The sequence below is a fragment of the Stegostoma tigrinum genome, chromosome 9, assembly GCF_030684315.1.
Source record: "Stegostoma tigrinum isolate sSteTig4 chromosome 9, sSteTig4.hap1, whole genome shotgun sequence".
Classification (NCBI taxonomy): domain Eukaryota; kingdom Metazoa; phylum Chordata; class Chondrichthyes; order Orectolobiformes; family Stegostomatidae; genus Stegostoma; species Stegostoma tigrinum.
The window spans coordinates 19,909,149-19,931,277 of record NC_081362.1 but is presented as its reverse complement, the minus strand read 5'-3'; the positions used below and the strand labels follow the sequence as shown (position 1 = coordinate 19,931,277).

Genomic DNA, 22,129 nt, shown 5'->3' with positions numbered 1-22,129 from the left:
CCTCAATAATGCCTTTACTACCTCCAGATTTGACTATACTAACACATTCCAGGCACCACCCTATATCCTATAAATTAGTTCATTTAAAATTCTGTGCTTCCTTCTTACTTGTATCAAATCTCAACATCCTTGCTTGCGGAGCAATACCAATTCCCAGTTTAGCAGTGCCTTGACTTTAAAATGCTTCTCCTCATTTTTCAACTCCCTCCGTAGCCTGGCCTCTCCAAATTTTTAATAATCTCATCTAGCCCTATATGTACATTCCTCTATTCTGTGGTCATGCCTTCAATTGCCTTAGTTCTAAACTCTTCACAGTCCTCAACATTTCCACCTCTGTATATCACTTTCCTCCTTTAAAGATATGCTTCAACCATGCTCTTCAAGATCCAACATGATATTTCATTATGTGGATCAAAGTCATTTTTTACTTTATAATTTCACTGAAACAGCATGGAACAATTTATTATGCTACAAGTTGCCACATGGAAGTGTCATTGTTTTTACCCAAACACCCTTACTGCCTTCCTCTAAGGTCCTGGTGTCGAACCACAACCACCTCCAGGATCCCTGATGTTTGTTTCATCTTCAGAGACACTCAATTTTCTCATCGTTGGAATTTCATTAAACTTCACTTGTCAAATTTTAGCCCATTCACCCAACTTATCCATATTCATTTGTAAATTTCTCACTTCTGCATTGCAACATACTTTCCCACCTATTTCAGTGTCATATGCAAATGTGGATACAGTACTATAGTAAATCCAAGTCATTAATATAGATTGAGCCTAGTTGGAGTCCAAGGCCCAATCCCTGTGGGGCACCACCAGTTACATCCTGTCAACCAGAAAGAGACCCATGTAACCCAATTCTCTGCATTCTATTAGTTAGCCTATCCTCTATTGAAATTAATGAACTACCCTTAACCCTAAATGCTCTCGTGTATTATTAACCTTTTGTGCAGCGCCATATCAAAGGCCTTCTGGAAGTCCAAATATACTATATTTGCAGGAGCCCTATAATCCGCATTGTTTCTTTTTTACACCTTTAAAGAACTCTAACGAATTAGTCAAACATGAGTTTACAAACATTAGTCACAAAACCATGCTATGGTTTGTATTTTGACTTTCCAAATGTCATTTCTGAACTTCCTTAAGAATGGATTCTACATTTCTCAACAACAGGTCTGCTTCCTACTTTCTGCCTCCTTTCCAATCCAATGAAATGGTTCCTGCTTCCAGAGAAATTTGAACTATTATAACCAATGGAACTGCTGTCTCTGCTGCTATAAAGTCATAAAAAGAATTAGAGTAAATTTATGAAGTGTTTAGTAGCCCTTTGTTGATCTTGATAAAAGTTTTCCAATCTTTCAGCCTAAAACTTACCCTTGCAATATGGTATTTCATTGTTTTTGTCTTTATGCTACATTTAATTTCCTTGTTTAGCCATCAGATGTTCCCTCCAGAACTCTTATGGCTTAGGCACATTTATATAGTAGCTACAAAAGCAGTTCAGAGGTTGGGAATACAGTGGCAAGTAACTCAACTCCCAGGTTGCCAAAGCCTGTCCATTTACAAGGCACATGTCAGGAGTGCAACAGATTATATTTCATTTGCCTAGATGTTGCCTCCAGCAACATTCAAAAAAGCTTAACAAGACAAAATAGCTATCTTAATCAGCAACTCACTCACCAGCTTAAACATTTAATGTTTCCACTACCAGCACAAATGATGGCAATGTGCACCATCTACGACTTGCAATTCACTAAGATACTTTGCAAGCACCTTATGTTAATAAGGCTAAGTGGAAAATGGAACTCATTTAATTTACCCTTTGCAGCATCAGACACTCAAGGTCAGGTACAGAACAGATCTTTACAGTGTGAGGCACTCCTCCTCTACCACAGTAATGTGCTTAGATTTTTAAAGAAATAGAATGTGAACCACTGAGACACACAAGTTTTTGCACTAGCCATTCTTACTACCAAATTCAGATTATCATCAAGTAGCCCCACTTAAGCCCAATTTTACACTACAGTCCAATCCCAAAATTAAGTATACTCTTGATACATTTTCAATGATTGCAAAGGATCAAACTCAAGACCTTTATAGTCACTTGCACAATTCAAATTAGTCTTCTTATTGAGTTGATGCATGCTATTTTCACAACGTAATACTCAAATTTTCTTCAAAAATACCTACACACGTTAACAGTAGGTAACTGGCAGTAGCTGAACAGCAAGGATGAGAGTGAGAAGTAATTAAATCAACCCAGTCAGTCAATCTAATGTACAGATATTGACCAATATTGCATTATTGATATGCTACAATATAAACAATTTATGGGATGAGACTTACGGTTGTATAGAATGATAATATGTAAACAGTTCAGTAGCTGCCTTTTGTATTCATGGATCCGCTTCACATGGACATCAAAGATAGAGTCTGGGTTTATTTTGACATTGTACTCTTTTTCCAAATAAGTAGCAAATTTTAATTTATTCTCCTGAAATAAAAATAAATCACCATCTTCTCAATGCAATGACTGCCAAGAGAGTTCATTAGTCTTTTACATTAACTGCATACTAATAAGTTGTATTCTTGAAGCCTAATCACTGTTATAAATTGGTGATTGTATTTCCTGCATTATAATAAAGGTCCAAACATTAATGTGATAACGACTAGAAAATGTGAACAGATTACCTGCTCAAAGTGGTAAAACACCCACATTGGAGATAGCAAAAACTGAAGGGTCCCAACTCGAAACAATGACTCTCCCACTCTTGATGCTGCCTAACCTGCTTTGTTCCTGCAGATCTACACAGTGTTGACTGAAACACCCACACCGACTCTTTTGAGGAAGGCCTGCTTTATCTTTTTCCAATCAGACAGTTTAGAGAGCAGCAGAGAGCCTCTCACCGAAATCAGTCCCAGTGGCAAAAGTCCCTCGCACTACTAGCCGATTACAGATTAGCAACATTCAGTTTGCAGTGCCAACAAGGCAGCCGTGGCTGCTGCTGCTGCTGCTGGAAGGACAATCAAGTTTGAAAGGTCCGATATGTCAGCTGTGTCTTTTCTTGGATGGGGCCAGATTTCAAAGGGCTGATTGGAAGCAAATACATTGGGGTACATTCCTGTATCCTACATCCATGCCCTTGATCATGCACAATGTAATGTGAGTTTCCCCAGTCAGCATTTCCCTTTCATTGCTAACAAGCAGGCCCACACTGGCCTACCAGTAGTTTGGGTGTCTTCCAGTTTTTCCACCTGGACCTTACAAAGAAATGCAACTTGGACAGGAAGAGTGTCCCAAAGGTGGTTCTTAATTGACCAGTTAAAGGTCTAAACTGGTAACAGATAACATGGCATGTGCCTTCCCACCCTTAAGCCTACCACTTTGCCACTTGAACTAGAATTGAGTTATGGTACACCTTCATCCTGCTGAATTAAGTTGGGAGATGACACTCTGTTTTAATGATTTAATTAAAAAAAAAATATTGGATAGGACATTCGAGCGAGCACCTTCACTTCAAGGCTGCACCATTGGATCTTTTAAAAATCAGTCCTTCCAAAATGGTTTCCCATCATGACCCAGTGTGGTGTTGAAAGGTGCTGAAATCCCATGTCAGGGAGAATAGAGCAGGAAGTGGGTGGTTGAGAGCTCTGTGGAATAGCAAAGGAGAGAGCGGTTTCATCCATGAGGGGTTTCCAAATAACGAGTACCCATCTTCCCAATAGGATTTGTAGGTCAGAATTCAGGTCACAACTACTATTTTTTTAAAAAACTGAAAATTAAAGGGGCCTCACAGCAGTTACATTTGGCCAGACCACAACTGGAACATCCTGCTACACAAGCTCGGGAACTCAAAATTTTGACCGCTGATCTCACTGGAATTTGCAGCCCACAGGTCGGGAAGCCTTATTTCACATTAACTTGACAGAACAGAAACAGCTTCATGTTTCATCTAACAATGTTCCACTTAATCACAGAATGCAAGCCTCTGGAAAGGACCTGAACCCAGACCATTCTGGCTCAGAGGAGAGTGTGCGGTCAGTCAGCCAACGATGCAGGGATGTGGAAGTGCCAGTATTGGACAGGGGTTGACAAAGTAGTATCCATGTTGATGATCTATAGCATGTGTTGTAGCAGTTGCCATGGCTGCATTGTGTGGTGCTGTGGTCAATGCAGTTCTGAAGGCTGGGTAGTTTGCTGGAAACAATGGTCTGTTTAAGATTTGGTGGTTGTTTGAAGGTATGAGGTGGAGGCATAGGGATGATCTTGGCAAGATGCTCATCGTTATTGATGATATGTTGAAGGCTACGAAGAACATGGCAGTCTTTCTCCGCCGGGGAAGCATTGGACGAAAAGGGGTACTCTATCAGTCATCTCCTGTCTGAGGAGGTTGGTGCATTTTTCACTATGGAACTGGATATCAACGAGTTTAGCATCGTATCCTGTTCTTGTGACAGCATCCTTCAAAATCCTTACATGAGTAGATTGTGTGTATACGCCACCTTATTTTTTAGTAATTATCTCTCTGCCTCATTTATTTGGCAGATAGGTCATCCCTTCACTTGCCGTTCAACTGCTGACACTTTACTCACACCATCTAACACTTCTGATCACCTGCAGAGACTTATTATTCAGCACCCCACTCACACCATTTGTATGGTCTTTTCGTCTATCTGCCCTTGAAGTGTCTCTGCCCACAAGTTCTGTATTCCATGTGCTTCTCTCTTGCTTCACCTGATGAAGATACTACGCTCCAAAAGCTTGGTGATTTCAAATAAACCTTTTGGATCATGTGTTGTGTGACTTCTGGCAGGGGTGCAGTGATAGCCTTGAACCAACATCTGTTTGTCCTTGAACCGCACCATTAAAACAGAGAATGGGACCTTCCAATTCTGAAAGGGTGGAAAACAATTTAGTACAATGGATAGACCAAATTTCTTCCACGTTCTGGTTTCAGTTTCTATACCGCTCTCTACTACTGAATAGAACAGTCTCACCTCAGCTATGACATCTGCATGGTTGGGGTTGCAAAGCAGCAGCAAACATCTTGAAGTGATCTTATTTGTCTTATATTTCACACAAACAGGGTACAGACTTAAAAAAAAAAGACAGCTAGTCTGATTTGTTAGTTGTACCTGCTTAACATTGGCCACATCTCTAATGAATGCTTCATTTTCAGCATAGGCCAGCAGTTTCTTCAACTGGTGTAGGTCTGTGATAAAACCCTCTCCAATTCTCTATGGGGAACAAAATTGTATTTAGCTAGTGAGAAAATATAAAGTAGGTTAAGTTGAAGCAGGGATCTTTACAGAAGGCACAGCTCCTTATTTCATAACAGCCTTCATTTATACACTACAGTTACCATAGGAAAACATTCAAAAAGCCCTCAAAATGAAATAGTGTTGTGGGTTTTGTACATTTACCTGCAAGGGCAGAAGTAGTCCGAGTTTAATAGCTCAGGTAAAAATCAACACCTCCAACTCAGGGTCGTACAGTCCATAAGAGAACCTTTGGCCCGAAAATAACTCATTCCTAGCCAGCCTCTCCTCATAGCTAAACCACTCGATTCCAGGCAACATCCTAATGAATCTCCTCTGCATGGCCTCCGATGCAATCACATCCTTCCTATAGTGCAGTAATCAAACTGCACACTACTCCAGCTGTGGCCTAACCAGGTTTTGTACAGCTGCTCTTATCTGTGCCATAACTGATCAAGGCAACTGTCTCATACGTTGCCTTCATAACTGTATTAACCCCTGTCCTGTCACCTTCACAGATCTGTGAACAAGGACCCCAAGATACTCCCATTTCTCCGAGCTTCCTCTTGTCCCATCATTCATTGGAAGAATTAACAAGACAGGAGTAGTCAAAGTGCATCATCTTACACTTATCAAGGCTAAATTTTATCTGCCATTGAGCTGCCTAACTGATCAATCTGCCTATATTCTCCTAACCCAAGACCTTCTTCCTTACTGTCAACCAACCAGCCAACCTCCATGTCATACACAAATCTACTCATCATCTCGTGCACATTTTCTTCTACGTTTGTGTTATCTATATAAACAATATAAAAGAACCCAGTGTTGATCCCTGTGGTACGCCACTGGGCACCAGCCTCTAGTCACACAAATACCTTTCTACCACCAACACCACCCTCTTTCACCTACCATTAAGCTACTTTTGGATCCAAATTACCCTGCATCTTGTGCGCTTTTGCCTTCCTTATCAATCTCTCATATGGGACTTTATTAAAGACTTTGCTGAAGTCCATATAACCTATAAATCAACTGTACTACCCTCAACTACATACCTGCTCACCTTCTTGAAACATTCAATTTGTTTAGCAGGACCTACATCTGACAAAGCCACGTTGATGGTCCCTAATAAAGTCTTGCCTCTCCAAGTGGAGATTCATTTTTTTCTTCAGAATTTTCCCCAACAGCTTCCCTACCACTAATTTGGGATTCACTGGTCTATAATTCCCTGGTTTATCTCTATCATCCTTCCTGACAATTCAATGATTCTCCTCTGTGATCAGAGAGAAATTAAAAAATTGAGTCTGGGCCCTGTTATGACACAGACGGCATTTCCCCAAAGCAATGTCAACAACTTGCAATTATGCATCATTTTTAATATAATAAAACCATACTAAAAATATAGTTTATTATAGTAAAACTATATTTAAAAAAAGTGCTTCACATGAGCATTATCAAAGGATTCACCCGGTTAGATGGTGGATCGCTACCTTTTCTCATGGAGAATCGCAATATGGGGATACAGCCAAAACCATAGGTCATTGAAAAAAAGTGATACTAATTCGTAACAATCTTTGAATATGATAACGTGCAGTCACTGAAAATCCTTTCAGATCAACATGCGGTTAGTTTTAATCCCAATCTCTTCCAGTTAGTAGAACTTCCTCACCTCGGCTATGACATCTGCAAGGCCAGGATTGCATAGTAACAGCCAACGTCTTGGAGTAATCCCATTCGTCTTATTTTGGAACTTGTCTGGCTCAAGTTCATAAAAATCCTTGAAACTGGCAAAAGAAAACAGAAATGAAGTTGTTTCACTTTCACATTTGCATGTTTGCTTGACTTTGTGGTGGTTAGTTTAGGGGAGTGGAAGACGTAATAAAAACAAACTGCTTAAAAAGGTAAAATGCACCCTATCACATATGCTGTTTTAATAGTTTTATTCAGAGTAAGGAAAAAAAGGATTTGCACTTATATAGCACCTCTTATGAGTTCACGGCAGCTCAAAGCACGTAACTGGCTGCAAAGTAATTTTAGAAGTGTAGACACTGTTGCAATGTAGGTCTGAAAACTGTATTAACATCAAGACTAGGATTGTATCTAGGCACTACTATTGCCTCTTCTGAAAGCCTGCACTCCACTTAAAGTGTGATGTTTCATTTTCTCATATTTGTTTATGCATGATCATGGAATAAGGACAATTTGCAGTGGAAAAAAAAGTCTCAATTTACATTGTTGCATGTAATCTCCAAAACCTTGTAATTCTAAATTAAACTGTAATATCAAAAAAAATCCTTTAAGTAATTGTTTCATGTAATATTACAACTGTTTTTAAACAAACTACCAAAGAAAATCTGAGTTAGATTCTTAACTGATGGTTAACAGTGACCAATTTTTAACTGGTCAAACATTCCACAAACATTTCATTTGTAATAGATAGTCACAACCTAACAGAGACTGACACTATATCGTACCATTAAAGATTTGTAAAACTGCATTTATATAGAGGGCCACAGCAGCCACAAAAACTGATACAAAAAAGGACAGTCCATTAAATTTACACAACGTTATAAATATGTATGTTTGACTGGTAAAAGTTTACTTCATAGAAGTAAATTTGTGGATGTTATCTAGAAAACACAAAAATAAGGATGATTTTTACTTAAAATTGTGCTATGTTTTGACTTTGAGTTCACACATATCCAATGCATTAGCTTTAAGTGCAATACAGTATTGTACCAAAGTTTTACTAATAGCTGATAAAATTACGTTTTCTTTTACTTGTAATACATGCAGATGACATATCCAGAAAGGCCATTTACTTTGTCAAGGAAAAGAAAACATATTTTGTTCTTCTTTTCCAACCCCCAAAACGCTGCAGGAAAAATTTTCAAGCTCCTCATCTATGTAACTGAGACAACAAGGTGTAGAGCTGGATGAACACAGTAGGCCAAACAGCATCAGAGAAGCAGAAAGGCTGATGTTTTGGGTCTAAACCCTTCTTCAGAGATGGGGGAGGGGAAGGGGGTCCTGAAATAGGGGAGGCGGATAGAAGATGTGCGGAGAGGAGACAGACAGGTCAAAGAGGCAGGGATGGAGCCAGTAAAAGGTGAGTATAGGTGGGGAGTTAGGGAGGAGATGGTCAGTCCAGGGAGGACGGACAGGTCAAGGGGGCCGGATGAGGTTAGTAGGTAGGAGATGGCAGTGGGGCTTGAAGTGCGAAGCAAGGACAGGTTAAGGGGCGGGTGGGAAAACAGGCTGGGCTGGTTTTGGGATATGGTAGTGGGAGGGGAGATTTTGAAGCTGGTGAAGTCCACATTGATACCATTGGGCTGCAGGGTTCCCAAGCGGAATACGAGTTGCTGTTCCGGAAACCTTCAGGTGGCATTGTTGTGACACTGCAGGAGGCCCAGGATGGACATGTCATCTGAGGAATGGAAGGGGGGAGGAGGGTGGAGTTGAAATGGTTCGCAACTGGGAGGTGCAGCTGTTTAGTGTGAACAGAACGTGGGTGTTCTGCGAAGCGTTTCCCAAGCCTCTGCATGGTTTCCCCACTGTAGAGTAGAATAGGCCACAACGGAAACAGCGGATGCAGTACGCTATATTAGCAGATGTGCAGATGAACATCTGCTTGATGTGGAAAGAACTCTAGGGGCCTGGGAAGGAGGTGGGGGTGGTGGTGGGGTTGGGTTAGGTGTACGGACAGGTGTAGCACTTCCTGCAGTTGCAGGGAAAAGTGCCGGGTGTGGTGGGGCTGGAGGGGAGTGTGGAGCGGACAAGTGAGTCACAGAGAGCGGTCCCTCCGGAAAACAAGTAAGGGTGGGGAGGGAAAAATGTCTTTGATGGTGGTTTCGGATTGCAGATGGCAGAAGTGTCGGAGGATGATGCGTTGGATTCGGAGGTGGATCAGAGGTCATCTAAGGTTATGAGGTTGTAGATGGTTTGGTGGCTGGGGGTGGGATCACGATCAAGGGGGCAGGAGGTGGTGGTGATGGAGATATGGCACCTGGCCGCAGCGATTTAGAGGTCAGTGCGTCATACTACAATTTCGCCTCCCTTGTCCGTGGGTTTTATGGAGAGGTTGGGATCGGAGTGGAGGGCTGCACATTCTGCGTGGGAAGAGGTTGGAGTGGTTGAGAGGGGTGGAGAGGTTGAGGCGATTGCTGTCTCAGCAGCAGTTGGAGATGAAGAGATCATTGGAGGGTAGGAGGCCTTGGGGTGGTGTCCAGGAGGAGGGGGTGCATTGAAGGCGGGAGAAGGGGTCAGTTGAGGGTGGGTTAGGCTCACGGTTGAAGACGTTAAGTGTGGAGGCGGCAGGAAAACTGTTCAACGACCAAGATAACTGGTATTCGTCGATGTTTAGGTGGCGGGGGACAAAGGTGAGTCCTTTTCTGAGGACTGACCATTCGCACTCAGTAAGGAGGTGGTCTTGGGGGGAGCGGGGAAGACTCAGCAGGGATAGGTATTGCTGTCTCCTCTGGATTTGCTGGCTGTGAAGGCGATGGGCAGAGTGATGTCGACATCCCTAATGCGCCATGTGGCGTCGGCTGTGGGCAGAGTTGCTTTAGGGATGTCCAGTAAGTCCCTATACACCTGCATTCCCCATACAGATGGCCTGAAGGCCCTCTTCTTCTTCCTGTCTCATAGGCCCGACCAGTCCTCCTCCGCTGACACCCTCATCCGCTTAGCCGAACTCTTCCTCACCCTCAACATCTCTTTCAATTCCTCTCACTTCCTACAGACAAAGGGGGTGGCATGGGTACCCGTATGGGCCCAAGATATGCCTGCCTTTTTGTAGGTTACATGGAACAATCCCTCTTCCGTAGCTACACTGGCGCTAAACCCCACCTCTTCCTCCGTTACATTGATGATTGTATTGGCGCAGCCTCGTGCTCCCACAAGGAGATTGAACAGCTCATCTACTTCAACACCTTCCACCCCAACCTTAAGTTCACCTGGACCATCTCTAATACCTCTCTCTCCTTCCTGGACCTCTTTTCATCTCTGCCAACCACCTAGAAACCATTATCCATTTCAAGCCCACCAACTCCTAAAGCTACCTAGAATACACCACCTCCCACCCACCTTCCTGCAAAAATGCCATCTCCTATTCCCAATTCCTTCGCCTCCACCGCATCTGCTCCTAGGAGGAGGCATTCCGCTCCCAGTCCTCTCAGATGTCCTTATTTTTCCAAGGACCACAACTTCCTCCAATAACAACCAAAACAAAAACCCCTCGTCCTCATGTACCACCCCACCCACCTCCGGATACAACGGATCATCCTGACCCCACCACCAAAAACATTTTTCCCTCCCCACCCTTATCTGCTTTCTGGAGGGACCACTCTCTCCCTGACTCCCTTGTCCACTCCACACTCCCCTCCAGCCCTACTTCACCTGGTACTTTTCCCTGCATCCACAGGAGGAGGTGTTACACCTTCCCCCCCCACCGCCACCCCCCTGCCCCACCCCCAAGAAATCATTCCACATCTAGTAAAATGTTCACCTGCACATCTGCTAATGCGGTATACTGCATCTGCTGTTCCCGTTGTGGCGTCTTCGACATCAGGAAAACCAAGCAGAGGCTTGGGAACCACTTTGCACAACACCTACGCTCAGTTCACACTAAACAACTGCACCTCCCAGTCGCGAACCATTTCAACTCCCCGTCCCAGCCCTCAGGCGACATGTCCATCCTGGGCCTCCTGCAGTGCCACAATGATGCCACTTGAAGGTTGCAGGAACAGCAACTCATTCCGCTTGGGAACCCTGCAGCCCAATGGTATCAAGGTGGACTTCACCAGCTTCAAAATCTCCCCTCCCACTATTGCATCCCAAAGCCAGTCCAGCTCGTCCCCACCTCCCTAAGCTGTCCTCCCTCCTACCTCTCCCCTCCTCCCACCTCAAGCCCCACCCTCATCTCCTACCTACTAACCTCATCTGGCCCCCTTGACTTGTCCATCCTCCCTGGACTGACCTAACTCCCCACCTACTTCACCTTTACTAGCTCCATCCCCACCTCTTTGACCTGTCTGTCTCCTCTCCACCTTCTATCTGCCTCCCCCTCTCTATTTATTTCAGAATCCCCTTCCCTTCCCCCATTTCTGAAGAAGAGGCTCAAAATGTCAACTGTCTTGTTCCTCTGATGCTGCTTGGCCTGCTGTGTTCATCCAGCTCTACACCTTGTTATCTCAGATTCTCCAGCATCTGCAGTTCCAACTCTGCAATTCATTTGCCAAGCTCGGCGAACAAACCAACGGCCAAACAATTTACCCGAGCTACCAATATTTTGCAACATCTCTAGTTCCAACTTGCTCATCTACATAACTTTTGGATTCCATTTCAGAATGTTGATGTCATGTCAAAGATGGCTATGCTCACCTCTAACCGCATAAGTGTTGGTATTGATTTTGAACCACTGCAGTCAGTCAATGTGATGAAGATACCGCCACAGTACTGTTAGAGCAAGAACATCAGAATTTTGACCTTGCAGCAATGACGGAATGACAGCGTATGTTCAAGTCAGACCATTGTGCAGCTATGGAAAACTTAGACATGATGATGTTCCTCTGCTCTCATACTTTTGCTACACGATTTTGGGGGGGGGGGGGGGGGGGGGGGGGTGGTGGCATAGACTTGAGAGGTGCTTCTAAAGCACTCTCAGCAAGGTGCCACAGTACATCCTGGTGCAGCATACGATGCAACTATGGTCTACTGATCCGAGGAAGGGTCACTAGGCCCAAAACATCAACTCTGATTTCTCTTCACAGATGATGAACTTTTCCAGCATGTTGGTTTTGTTTGATTTACAGCACCAGCAGTTCTTTTGATTTTAATATTGTATATCAATGATGGACATTTAGGTCATTGGATCAGTTGGCAGGAAACTAGACTGCTTTGCACTGGATGACATCAGGCATCTCAGCTGGCGCTGTAGCTTCACCCATGAGAGGGTGAGTGGACAGTATTCTATCTTTTCTTCACTTGTGCTACACAGATGGAGATGTTTTTGGGGAGGCAGAAGGTGAACTATTTGCCATAGAATATCCAGTTTATAATACCTTCTAATTGCATGCATGGCTGGTCATTTGACGTCAATAACAGACGAAGTTAAAAAATACAGCAATCTATGGACCATTATTTAAATGGAAAGACACTGCAGAATGCTACAGTTAAAGGAATATGGGTGTCTCTGCACCGGAGCTAGAAAACCTCAACTACATTTCCACCCACGTATTGCTTCTTGCAAAGTTCCATTCCACTCTCTCAATTCCTCTGTCTCTGTTGCATCAGTCTAATGATATTATCTTCCACAATATTGCTTCCAACATGGCTTCCTTTTCCCTCAACCAAGGATTTCCTTCACTGTGGTTGACAGGATCCTCAACAGTGCTTGAACTGCACTCCTGCTCTTAGCCATTTCCCTCCCTCTCGAAACCACAACAGGGCTCACCTTGCCCTGACAGGCCACCCCACAGAACTCTTGTACTCAATAATCTTCTACATTTCCACTACCTCCAGCATGATGCCACAACCAAAATATATTCTTCTCTCCACTCCCTTATGAGCATTCTACAGGGGCCGTTCCCTCTGACACATTGCTTCACTCTATCACTTAACACTTCACCAATCCCATGGCAACTTCCCACGGAATTGCAAATATGTATCCCTCCTCACCTGTCTAAAGCACAAAATACAACTTCCAGGTGAAGCAGTAATCAAGTAATACTTCTTTCAATCTAGACTACAGAGCTGGCTGCCCACAATAATGCCGACTGGGTGACTGCTTTGCAAAACATCTCCATTTAGTCCAGAAGCTTGACCCAGACCTTCCACCTGCTTGCCATTTCAATACACTGTCTCATTCTCATGCACATATTTTTTTCTAGCTTTGCTGCGATGTTTGAGAAGGCCAAAACAAGGAATGGAGGAATAGAATCTAATTTACCACTTAGGCATTTCATAGACTTCAGGACTCTGAGTTCAACAACTTCAGATCATGACTCGCTCTCCCATTTTGATGCAATTTTCCATTCTAGCATCTGTACTTTGTTTGCAGGATTTTAATTTCTGTCAGAACTAACTTTTATTCTTGTATAAATCATTATTTTGGTCCAATGCTTTGTCTCTCTTCACTACAATCAGTCCTTGCCTTTTGTCCCACAACACCTTCGATCTCTAATCGCCCCTTTATCCTCTAACTCTTCTTTGACCTTTCCTTATGATCCATTTGTTGTTCCCTTTCCTACCTTTTTTCTCAACAGCATGAAAACCATCATTTTTGGGCTTCTCTCTTCATTTCCCAAGACTTGAAACATTAATTTTCTTTCTATCTCCAAAACAGACTGCCACATTGGCAGTATCTTCGGCATGTTCTGTTTCAATTAACTTCAAATTTGAGCTGGGCCAGTTAGAGATGAAGTCATGAAGCACTTTTCACACGAAGGGTTGCGGAAATCTGGAATACTTGACGACGATGACAACGACGACGACAACAACAACACCGGCTGTTCCAGAAATAGAAATGATTTTACACAGCCAAGGGGACTAAAGCAATACAGTACCCAAAGCAGGTTGAAGGAATTAAGATACAGATCCAGATCCACTACAATCTAAGTGAATGGTGGAACAGGCTTGCAGGGCTGAATGGTCTACTCTTGTTCCTCTCCGCTAAGAGATCTATGGTAATTGTCAAGGCTAAACAAGCAAACAGTTTGCTACCTCTATCAGCTAAAACGTTGTCCGTATGGAATCCATCTAGCTAAATGTACACTGAATAGAAACTCACTTAAAATTTTAAATTAACTCCTTCTTCCCAGGAAAGGCAATTATTTTATCTGTTGTTAGGGCCAGCACTTACACTGTATTTTTCACAATTTCTGAATGAATTTGTGCAACTCCATTAACAGCATGTGATCCAACAACGCTCAGGTGTGCCATGTTAATCCTCTTGGGATCTCCCTCTTCAATCAGAGACATACGCGTCAGGCGGTTAACATCACCAGGAAACTGTGCAGCAATGTTCTACAACAAAAAATGTGAAGACTTAGATTACCTGAACTAGTAGGCCATATAACAAGGTTCTTTTAGTCCACTATCCCAATTAAAGGGCTGGGTAGGCATACTGAAAGACATCCAAACAGCAAAGTGTAGGAGAGAGAGAAAAACTCTAGAACAAGCCCTCTAAGCAGATAGGCAACATTTAAGATTAGACCTTTGGTAACTATGTTCTTCATTTCTCTCTACAAACTTAGAAAAAAAATGAATAGGCCAAATCTGAAGATTCAATTTAGCAAGACAAATAGGATTGGTAAACGTAAACAGATTTTGATCTTGTTAATAATTTGGTGCATGTTTTGCTGAACTTAAATGTTTTCAGCTTAGTGTAAAAACTTGTGAACAGTTACATTTCAAAGGGGTAAAGCATACTATAAGTTTGGCACATTTCGAACAAAAAAGTGTCCCAAATACAAAACAGAGGGAATTCTGGGTTTAATCTACTTTTAGAGGGAAAAAATCCTGCTGTTCTAGATTAGTGCTCAAGCTGTGAGAGCAGAAAATCTGCATCCAGCACTGTTGCTATATACCCTGGAGTAAATGTTCAACTTAACTGCCTGACCGGGCACTTCAACTAGATCATTATTCTATTGATGTTGAAGGGGAAAAAAAGTATATGTCTTTCTTGTAGTATGTTCCATGGCACAAAGCAGGTGGTGGAGCTGTCGTCACTGTCATAAAGTAGGAAAACACAAAGCCAAACCACAGGTGATTTGGTAGTGAGAAAAGAAAATCAGTTGTATCTAAGAGCACTTCTGGATTGTTCACAAAATCCTCTAAACAGCAATGTAATAATGACTAAAATCATTTATTATAGTGACTTATTTGTTGGATAAAGGGGGTCAGATGCACTCTTGATAATGGGGAGGTTTTAAAGTGGTCTCCAAAGAAGTAACCAGATAAAGGTATGGAATGCAGAGTTTGCAGAATAGACCTACTCACCTCCCTCTCTCTCAAGAATGAATATTTATATGAATACGAATACTGCAAAAAAAAAACTACACATTCTGATACAACAAAATGTGAGGCTGGATGAACACAGCAGGCCAAGCAGCATCTCAGGAGCACAAAAGCTGACGTTTCGGGCCTAGACCCTTCATCAGAGAGGGGCATGGGGTGAGGGTTCTGGAATAAATAGGGAGAGAGAGGGAGGCGGACCGAAGATGGAGAAAAGAAGATAGGTGGAGAGAGTATAGGTGGGGAGGTAGGGAGGGGATAGGTCAGTCCAGGGAAGACGGACAGGTCAAGGAGGTGGGATGAGGTTAGTAGGTAGATGGGGGTGCAGCTGGGGGTGGGAGGAAGGGATGGGTGAGAGGAAGAACAGGTTAGGGAGGCGGAGACAGGTTGGACTGGTTTTGGGATGCAGTGGGTGGAGTGGAGGAGCTGGGCTGGCTGTGTGGTGCAGTGGGGATAGGGGACGAACTGGGCTGGTTTAGGGATGCAGTTGGGGAAGGGGAGATTTTGAAACTGGTGAATTCCACATTGATACCATTAGGCTGCAGGGTTACAAGACTGCTTGGCCTGCTGTGTTCATCCAGCCTCACATTTTGTTGTCTTGGATTCTCCAGCATCTGCAGTTCCCATTATCTCTGATACACGTTCTGACTTTGATTTTGGCAAATAAAAGCAATTCACCTCTCCCTCTGGGGTGTTCACTGCAAGGAATATGCTCTTAACAGTAAATCATTAGCACAAAGCAGTCTAGGGGCATCTGATAAGAAATTCTGGTGAGGTGGGAATGAAAACTAAGGACTTGAACAGGGTTGGTGAGATTGTCAGGAAGGGAAGGCGTGTGGGTTATAATATTCCTGCGCCTTTATTTAGAGGCTATGGGCTTCATTAACAGACTAAATGGTCCTGCAAGTGGGTCAGATGCCTGTCCCTTACCCACTGGAGTTCAACCTAGAAGCCAGTGGTTTGGAGCTGCCAATCAGATTTATTTCTATTTTTTGGTCATTTAAGTCCTGAGTCATGCCCAATCTAACAGCTAATCTGTATTAAAGCTATTCCTAAGAGATGCCTCTTTCACTATATACTGACTGTGGGCTTTCCCACCGCCCCCCAACTTCCTTTTTCTGGAAACAGGCCTCATTATATGGCTTATATGGTTTACAGGTTTTTATGAAACTTAATAGTGGTTAAAGCTGTAGAACGGAGGGAGAGGGTGTTGTTATTCAATACATTAGAAGTCAGATGCTTACTCAGTTCTAGAATCCAAAGCTTTCTGAATTTCTTAAAAGGAATATTGATGTTGCACTTTTTGAGACTTAGAACTATCATTATTCAAGCATGTACAATCAAAATCTTAGCTCTTCTAAAACTATATTGCCTATACTTGACCCCATACAACCACCAACATTGCTTCACTGATTTAATTTGGCTTCTTGTTCCCTAATCCATCGCTTAAATTCTCATCCTGATGTTCAAATCACACTATGCGACAAGACCCCATCACAACATATCTTTCTTCCCCAAGCTTTGTAAATTAGGGAGCGAAGGGAGCATGAATACACAACAGAACTTCCTCAGAGGAACACAAAGTACTTGCTGTGCTAAAAAGCTGGGAGAATGTTGCACTAATTGGGGGTGGGGGTAATGGTGTGGTGAAGCTATGAAAGAGTTCAAACACAAGAATGAAAATTTTAAATGTTGGGTGGTGGGGACAGAAAACCAATATAGGTCACTAAGCGCAAGGTGGTTAGTTAGCAGGACATGATATGGGATAGGACCCAGGTTCTCAACAGTCAAAGGTTCATAGGGTTCACCAAACTACAGAAAAATAATCTGCAGAATCAGGGGTTCTGCAATCCACCTATGTCTCATTCTTATTCTCTCCAGATTTTTCAGAACTATTCAATTCAGCCAAAGGCCGTTAACATAGCCATGTCATCGATGCACGCGCAAGGCAGTTCACTGCTACAACACCTCAAAACACCCTCACCTAAACTTCAATCTGTTGCCAATTCTCCAGAGTCAAGCCTCAAACTGCTAGCCATGCTCCATCTCTAACTTCTGACCTCATATTTTCAACAAGTATCACATAAAGTAACACATAAGTGACAAAAGCCTTCAGGAGAGTGTATACTACTGCTACATTATTTTATCTCAATATTTTTACAATTATGCAGCTCTTCCTGGAGTCTTTCTTCCCTGCCTCGTTGATGTTCTACAATTAGAAAGCTGAAAAAGTAACTTTTTATTTAGACCTTTCATCTCACTGAAGAGGCTTCGAGCAAAACCACATTCAATAACCTGTTCTGAAAACTATGTATATTTTGACAGCTGTGAAAAGTTTCCCACCGGCAGCTGAGACTGCCAACTGTATTCTTAATAAACTTACCCAAGTTATTCTTGGAAAAATGTTAATTCATTCCATACCTATAAGTTCATGGCCCCTTTAAGAGCTTCCAAGATTTAGATCCACATCTTCAAAATCTAAACATTTTTTCCTTGAGCCATAACCCATCTGTATACTAAGTTATACTGCATCCACTGTACCCGGTGTGGCTTCCTCTACATTGGGGAAACCAAGCGGAGGCTTGGGGACTGCTTTGCAGAACACCTCCGCTCGGTTCGCAATAAACAACTGCACCTCCCAGTCGCAAACCATTTCCACTCCCCGTCCCATTCTTTAGATGACATGTCCATCATGGGCCTCCTGCAGTGCCACAATGATGCCACCCGAAGGTTGCAGGAACAGCAACTCATATTCCGCTTGGGAACCCTGCAGCCCAATGGTATCAATGTGGACTTCACCAGCTTCAAAATCTCCCCTTCCCCCACCGCATCCCAAAACCAGCCCAGTTTGTCCCCTCCCCCCACTGCACCACACAACCAGCCCAGGTCTTCCCCTCCACCCACTGCATCCCAAAACCAGTCCAACCTGTCTCTGCCTCCCTAACCTGTTCTTCCTCTCACCCATCCCTTCCTCCCACCCCAAGCCACACCTCCATCTCCTACCTACCAACCTCATCCCACCTCCTTGACCTGTCCGTCTTTCCTGGACTGACCTATCCCCTCCCTACCTCCCCACCTATACTCTCCTCTCCATCTTCGGTCCGCCTCCCCCTCTCTCCCTATTTATTCCAGAACCCTCACCCCATCCCCCTCTCTGATGAAGGGTCTAGGCCCGAAACGTCAGCTTTTGTGCTCCTGAGACGCTGCTGGGCCTGCTGTGTTCATCCAGCTTCACATTTTATTATCTTGTATACTAAGTTATCAAGTTTTGCTGAAATCCATTCATTTGTTATAGAGATACGTTGTTTACTGATAATTAGACTAAGTAGGGTTCATCTACTTGCATATTCTATGGCATAGGTTTAAGGAATATGTGGATATTCTTAACTTTATAACTAATTTGTACTTGTGCTGTTTTGGAGTCAGAGAGTGAAACCATCGAAACAAAAACAAAGTACTGGAGAAACCCAGCAGATCTGAGCTCTGGGGAGAGAAAAAAAAGGGAGTTAGCATTTCAAGTTCAGGTGATCCTTCATCAGAACATTTGGATTCGAAACATTAACTTTATTTTTTGTCTCCATTGATGCTGCCAGACCTGCTGAGTTTCTCTAGCACTTACTGCTTTGTTTACAATCTCTAGTATCTTCAACTCTTTGTTTCAGTTTAGTGAAACCAACTGAACTAAGGCTAAGGCTGTCATCTGCACTTGAATTAAAAGTAGGCATATTGTGCAACAAATGCCGATCTATTCTGACAGATTTCAATATTCCTAGAAATAAGATTAAAAATTTCCCCACTTTAAGTACACATACTTTTCCATTTCATGTCAGAGTAACACTCCTGACTCAATAAAATATAGAAGTGTTAAAATATCACTTGAATAATCTGAACATCAGCAAAAACTGGAATTACAAACATAGCATGAACTTCAAGTGAAATCACACCAAGATTTGTTTCATTCAATGTGCCAGCAGCACTAAGAACAGTCATTCATTTACAGTTAATTGGCATTATTGCATTTGTTAAAAATCAACTCTCTCACATGGTCAGACACTGGCACCATTTGAAGCATCAAGGCTGCATAAATACACGTGAACTGACAAACACTTCTGCAAAATTCTCAAGGATATAAGCCCTTGAGTATAGAGGTTTAAGGAGTGGTTTATTTACGATGCTTAATATAATTGAACTATTTTGGAAATCAGGAATGGGAGTAGGCCATTCAGTCGATCGGGCCTACTATTCTATTCAATATAGTCATGGCTGATCAAATATCTTTCACCCACCCCATAACCCTTTCAGCCATTGAACTTCTAAAACCCCTTATGATAGCAAATTACAAAGATTCACAACACAGTAAACTAAATCCCCCTACATTTCAGACCAAAGCGGCAAAGGCCCTATTTTTAAAATCGTGTCCAGTAGTCTACACTCCTGAACCAGGGGGAACCTTTAAGTGCATCTATAGCAACTCTTAGCTATTCTTTTAAGCATTTTATGTTTCAATGAAATCCCTTCCATCCTTCAAAACTCAAGTGAATAGAGGCTCAATTTGCCTCAGCTATCTTCATTAGGACAGTTCTACCATCTCAGGAACAAGTCTGGTAAGCCTTTGATGCACTATCTCTGGCAAATAATATTTTTTCCTTAGTTAGGGGAACCAAAGCTGTACACAGTATTCCAGGTGTAATCCAACCAAGCTCCTACACAATTAAAGGAAGACTTCATTACTCCTGTACTTAAATACTCTCGAAATAAAAGGCTAACATTCCATTAGTCTTCCTAATACCTCGCTGCATCTGCACGTTAGCCTTCAATGACTTACTGCCAAGAACAAGTAGATCCTTTCATACATCTACACTGTCCAACATCTTACAACTTTAGAAATACCCTGCACATCTATTTTTCCTATCAAATGGAAAACTTCATACTTTTCCCATATTGTATTCCATCTATTATTTTATTGCCATTCACTAAGCCAGTCCAAATCCTCCTGATGATATTTTACACCCTCCTCACAATACACATTCCCATAAAGATTTGTATCATCTGCAAATGTGGAATTATAATATTTGGTCCCCAGCTCCAAAGGCTGTAAACAGCTAGGATCCAAGTGCCAAATTTTGTGGTACCATCAACCTGCCAAAACAAGAATACTCTATTTAGTTGTACTCAGTTTTCGGTGTTAGCCAATCATTAATCCATTCCAGTACATCACTTTCTTTCCCACACGCTTTAAATTTTCTTACCATTCCTGTGGTGGGCTTTATCAAAAGCCTTCTGAAAATCCAGGTATCCTACATCCATCAATTCTCCTTTATCAATTTTATCATCTTCAAAAGAAAACTTCAGAAATTTCAACATGATTTCCAATCCACAAATCTATGATTATTTTGCCCAGTCAAATCATTATCAACCAGGTCTTTATTTATCTCATCCTTTATAATAGATTCTAATATTTCACCTACTGCCGAGCTAAGTCTAACAGGCCGGTACTTCCGTTTTCTCTTTTGCTCCCTTCTTAAATGGTCGGGTGACATTTCCCATCTTTCAACAAACAAGAATCGTTCCAGAATCTGTAGAGTTTTGGAAGATAATTACCAATGTACTGATTATCTCTATATCCACCTCCTTTAACACTCTGGATTGTAGATCAGCAGCAGCTTTGGGTGAATTCTGACCTTCCAGATCCATTGATTTCTCCAGTTCAATAATATTTTTACTAATGCCAATTGTCTTCACCCTCGTCATTTTCCCAATCCATTAGGATTTCTAGTTCCGTATCTTCCTTAGTGAAAATAGACAAAAAAAAAACACATGCGGCTTCCTTGCCATTCCTCATTATAATATCGCCTGTGTCTCTAATGAAACCAGATTCATTCTAGCCAAATATTTTCTTTTGACAGCTTTTACAATCAGATTTGTTGTTTACTCGATATTATATTCTATTCTCCGTTTTCCTGAGAAGTTTCTTGGTCCTCATCTGTTGTATTCTATCAACTACCCAATCCTCAGAATCAGTTATTTCTATAAATTTATAGGCTTTTTTTGTTTAAATCTACTGTAATTGTAAAATCCTGTATTAATCCCAGTTGACTAACTTGCTTTTGGATTTTTGACCTTAGAAGAATATATAGTTGCTCAAAGTGTAATGGCTCTTTAAAGATTACCCATTGCCTATGTGCAGTCATGCCTTTTAACATATCATCCTAATCCACCTCAGCTAATTTGTACCTTGTGTCTTCATAATGTCCTTTATTCAAATTGAATACCCTTGCCTCAGAATGAAGTATCACATGTTTGAGACATAACAGAATTCTATTATGTTGCAGTCACCCATCCCTGAAAATTATTTGAGAAGACGACTCTTAATTAGTTGTCATCATTAATCAAAAATAACATGTCCTCTAGTTGACTCCTCAACATTCTGCTCTAGAAAACCATTCCTGTGAGCAGAACCCTTGATACTCCTGATTGTGTGCATCAGCCAAGACTCCAACTGGACCAGGTTAATAGTCCCAAATCGGGGAAATCATATTCTATGAGACCCACCTGGCTGACACTGTTCCAATCATTAGAGTTAGGAAGAACTTTTTCAAAACAGATTTCTGGAGAAATTACTGAGACACATGTACGAAAATTACTGAGAGGTTCAAAAACTATGAAGTAGTAGTGATAATGGCAGACTTTAACTCTGCCAATATTGAATCGGACAGTGACTGTACTGAAGGATGGGCCACACCTCAGGAATAGGATCACAGTATCAACAGTTATTGAAAATGACATTATGCAATATTAAACTAAAAAAGTGATTGAAGGAAATCTACAATTACCACAAATGGGAGGAGGGA

The 22,129-nt window shown here is 42.1% G+C and overlaps 1 protein-coding gene across 1 annotated transcript in view; it reads right to left on the bottom strand.

The window, feature by feature from the left end:
• The window catches only part of LOC125455149 (glycogen phosphorylase, brain form), a 100,189-nt gene that overhangs the window by 19,007 nt on the left and 59,053 nt on the right, over nt 1-22,129 (bottom strand). Inside the window, exons 11-14 of the mRNA XM_048536824.2 lie at nt 14,125-14,288; nt 6,934-7,048; nt 5,145-5,246; nt 2,355-2,502 (exon numbers count right to left, since the gene is read on the bottom strand). Of these exons, the coding sequence (XP_048392781.1) occupies nt 2,355-2,502; nt 5,145-5,246; nt 6,934-7,048; nt 14,125-14,288 (529 nt within the window). The remainder of the gene's footprint in view (nt 1-2,354; nt 2,503-5,144; nt 5,247-6,933; nt 7,049-14,124; nt 14,289-22,129) is intronic.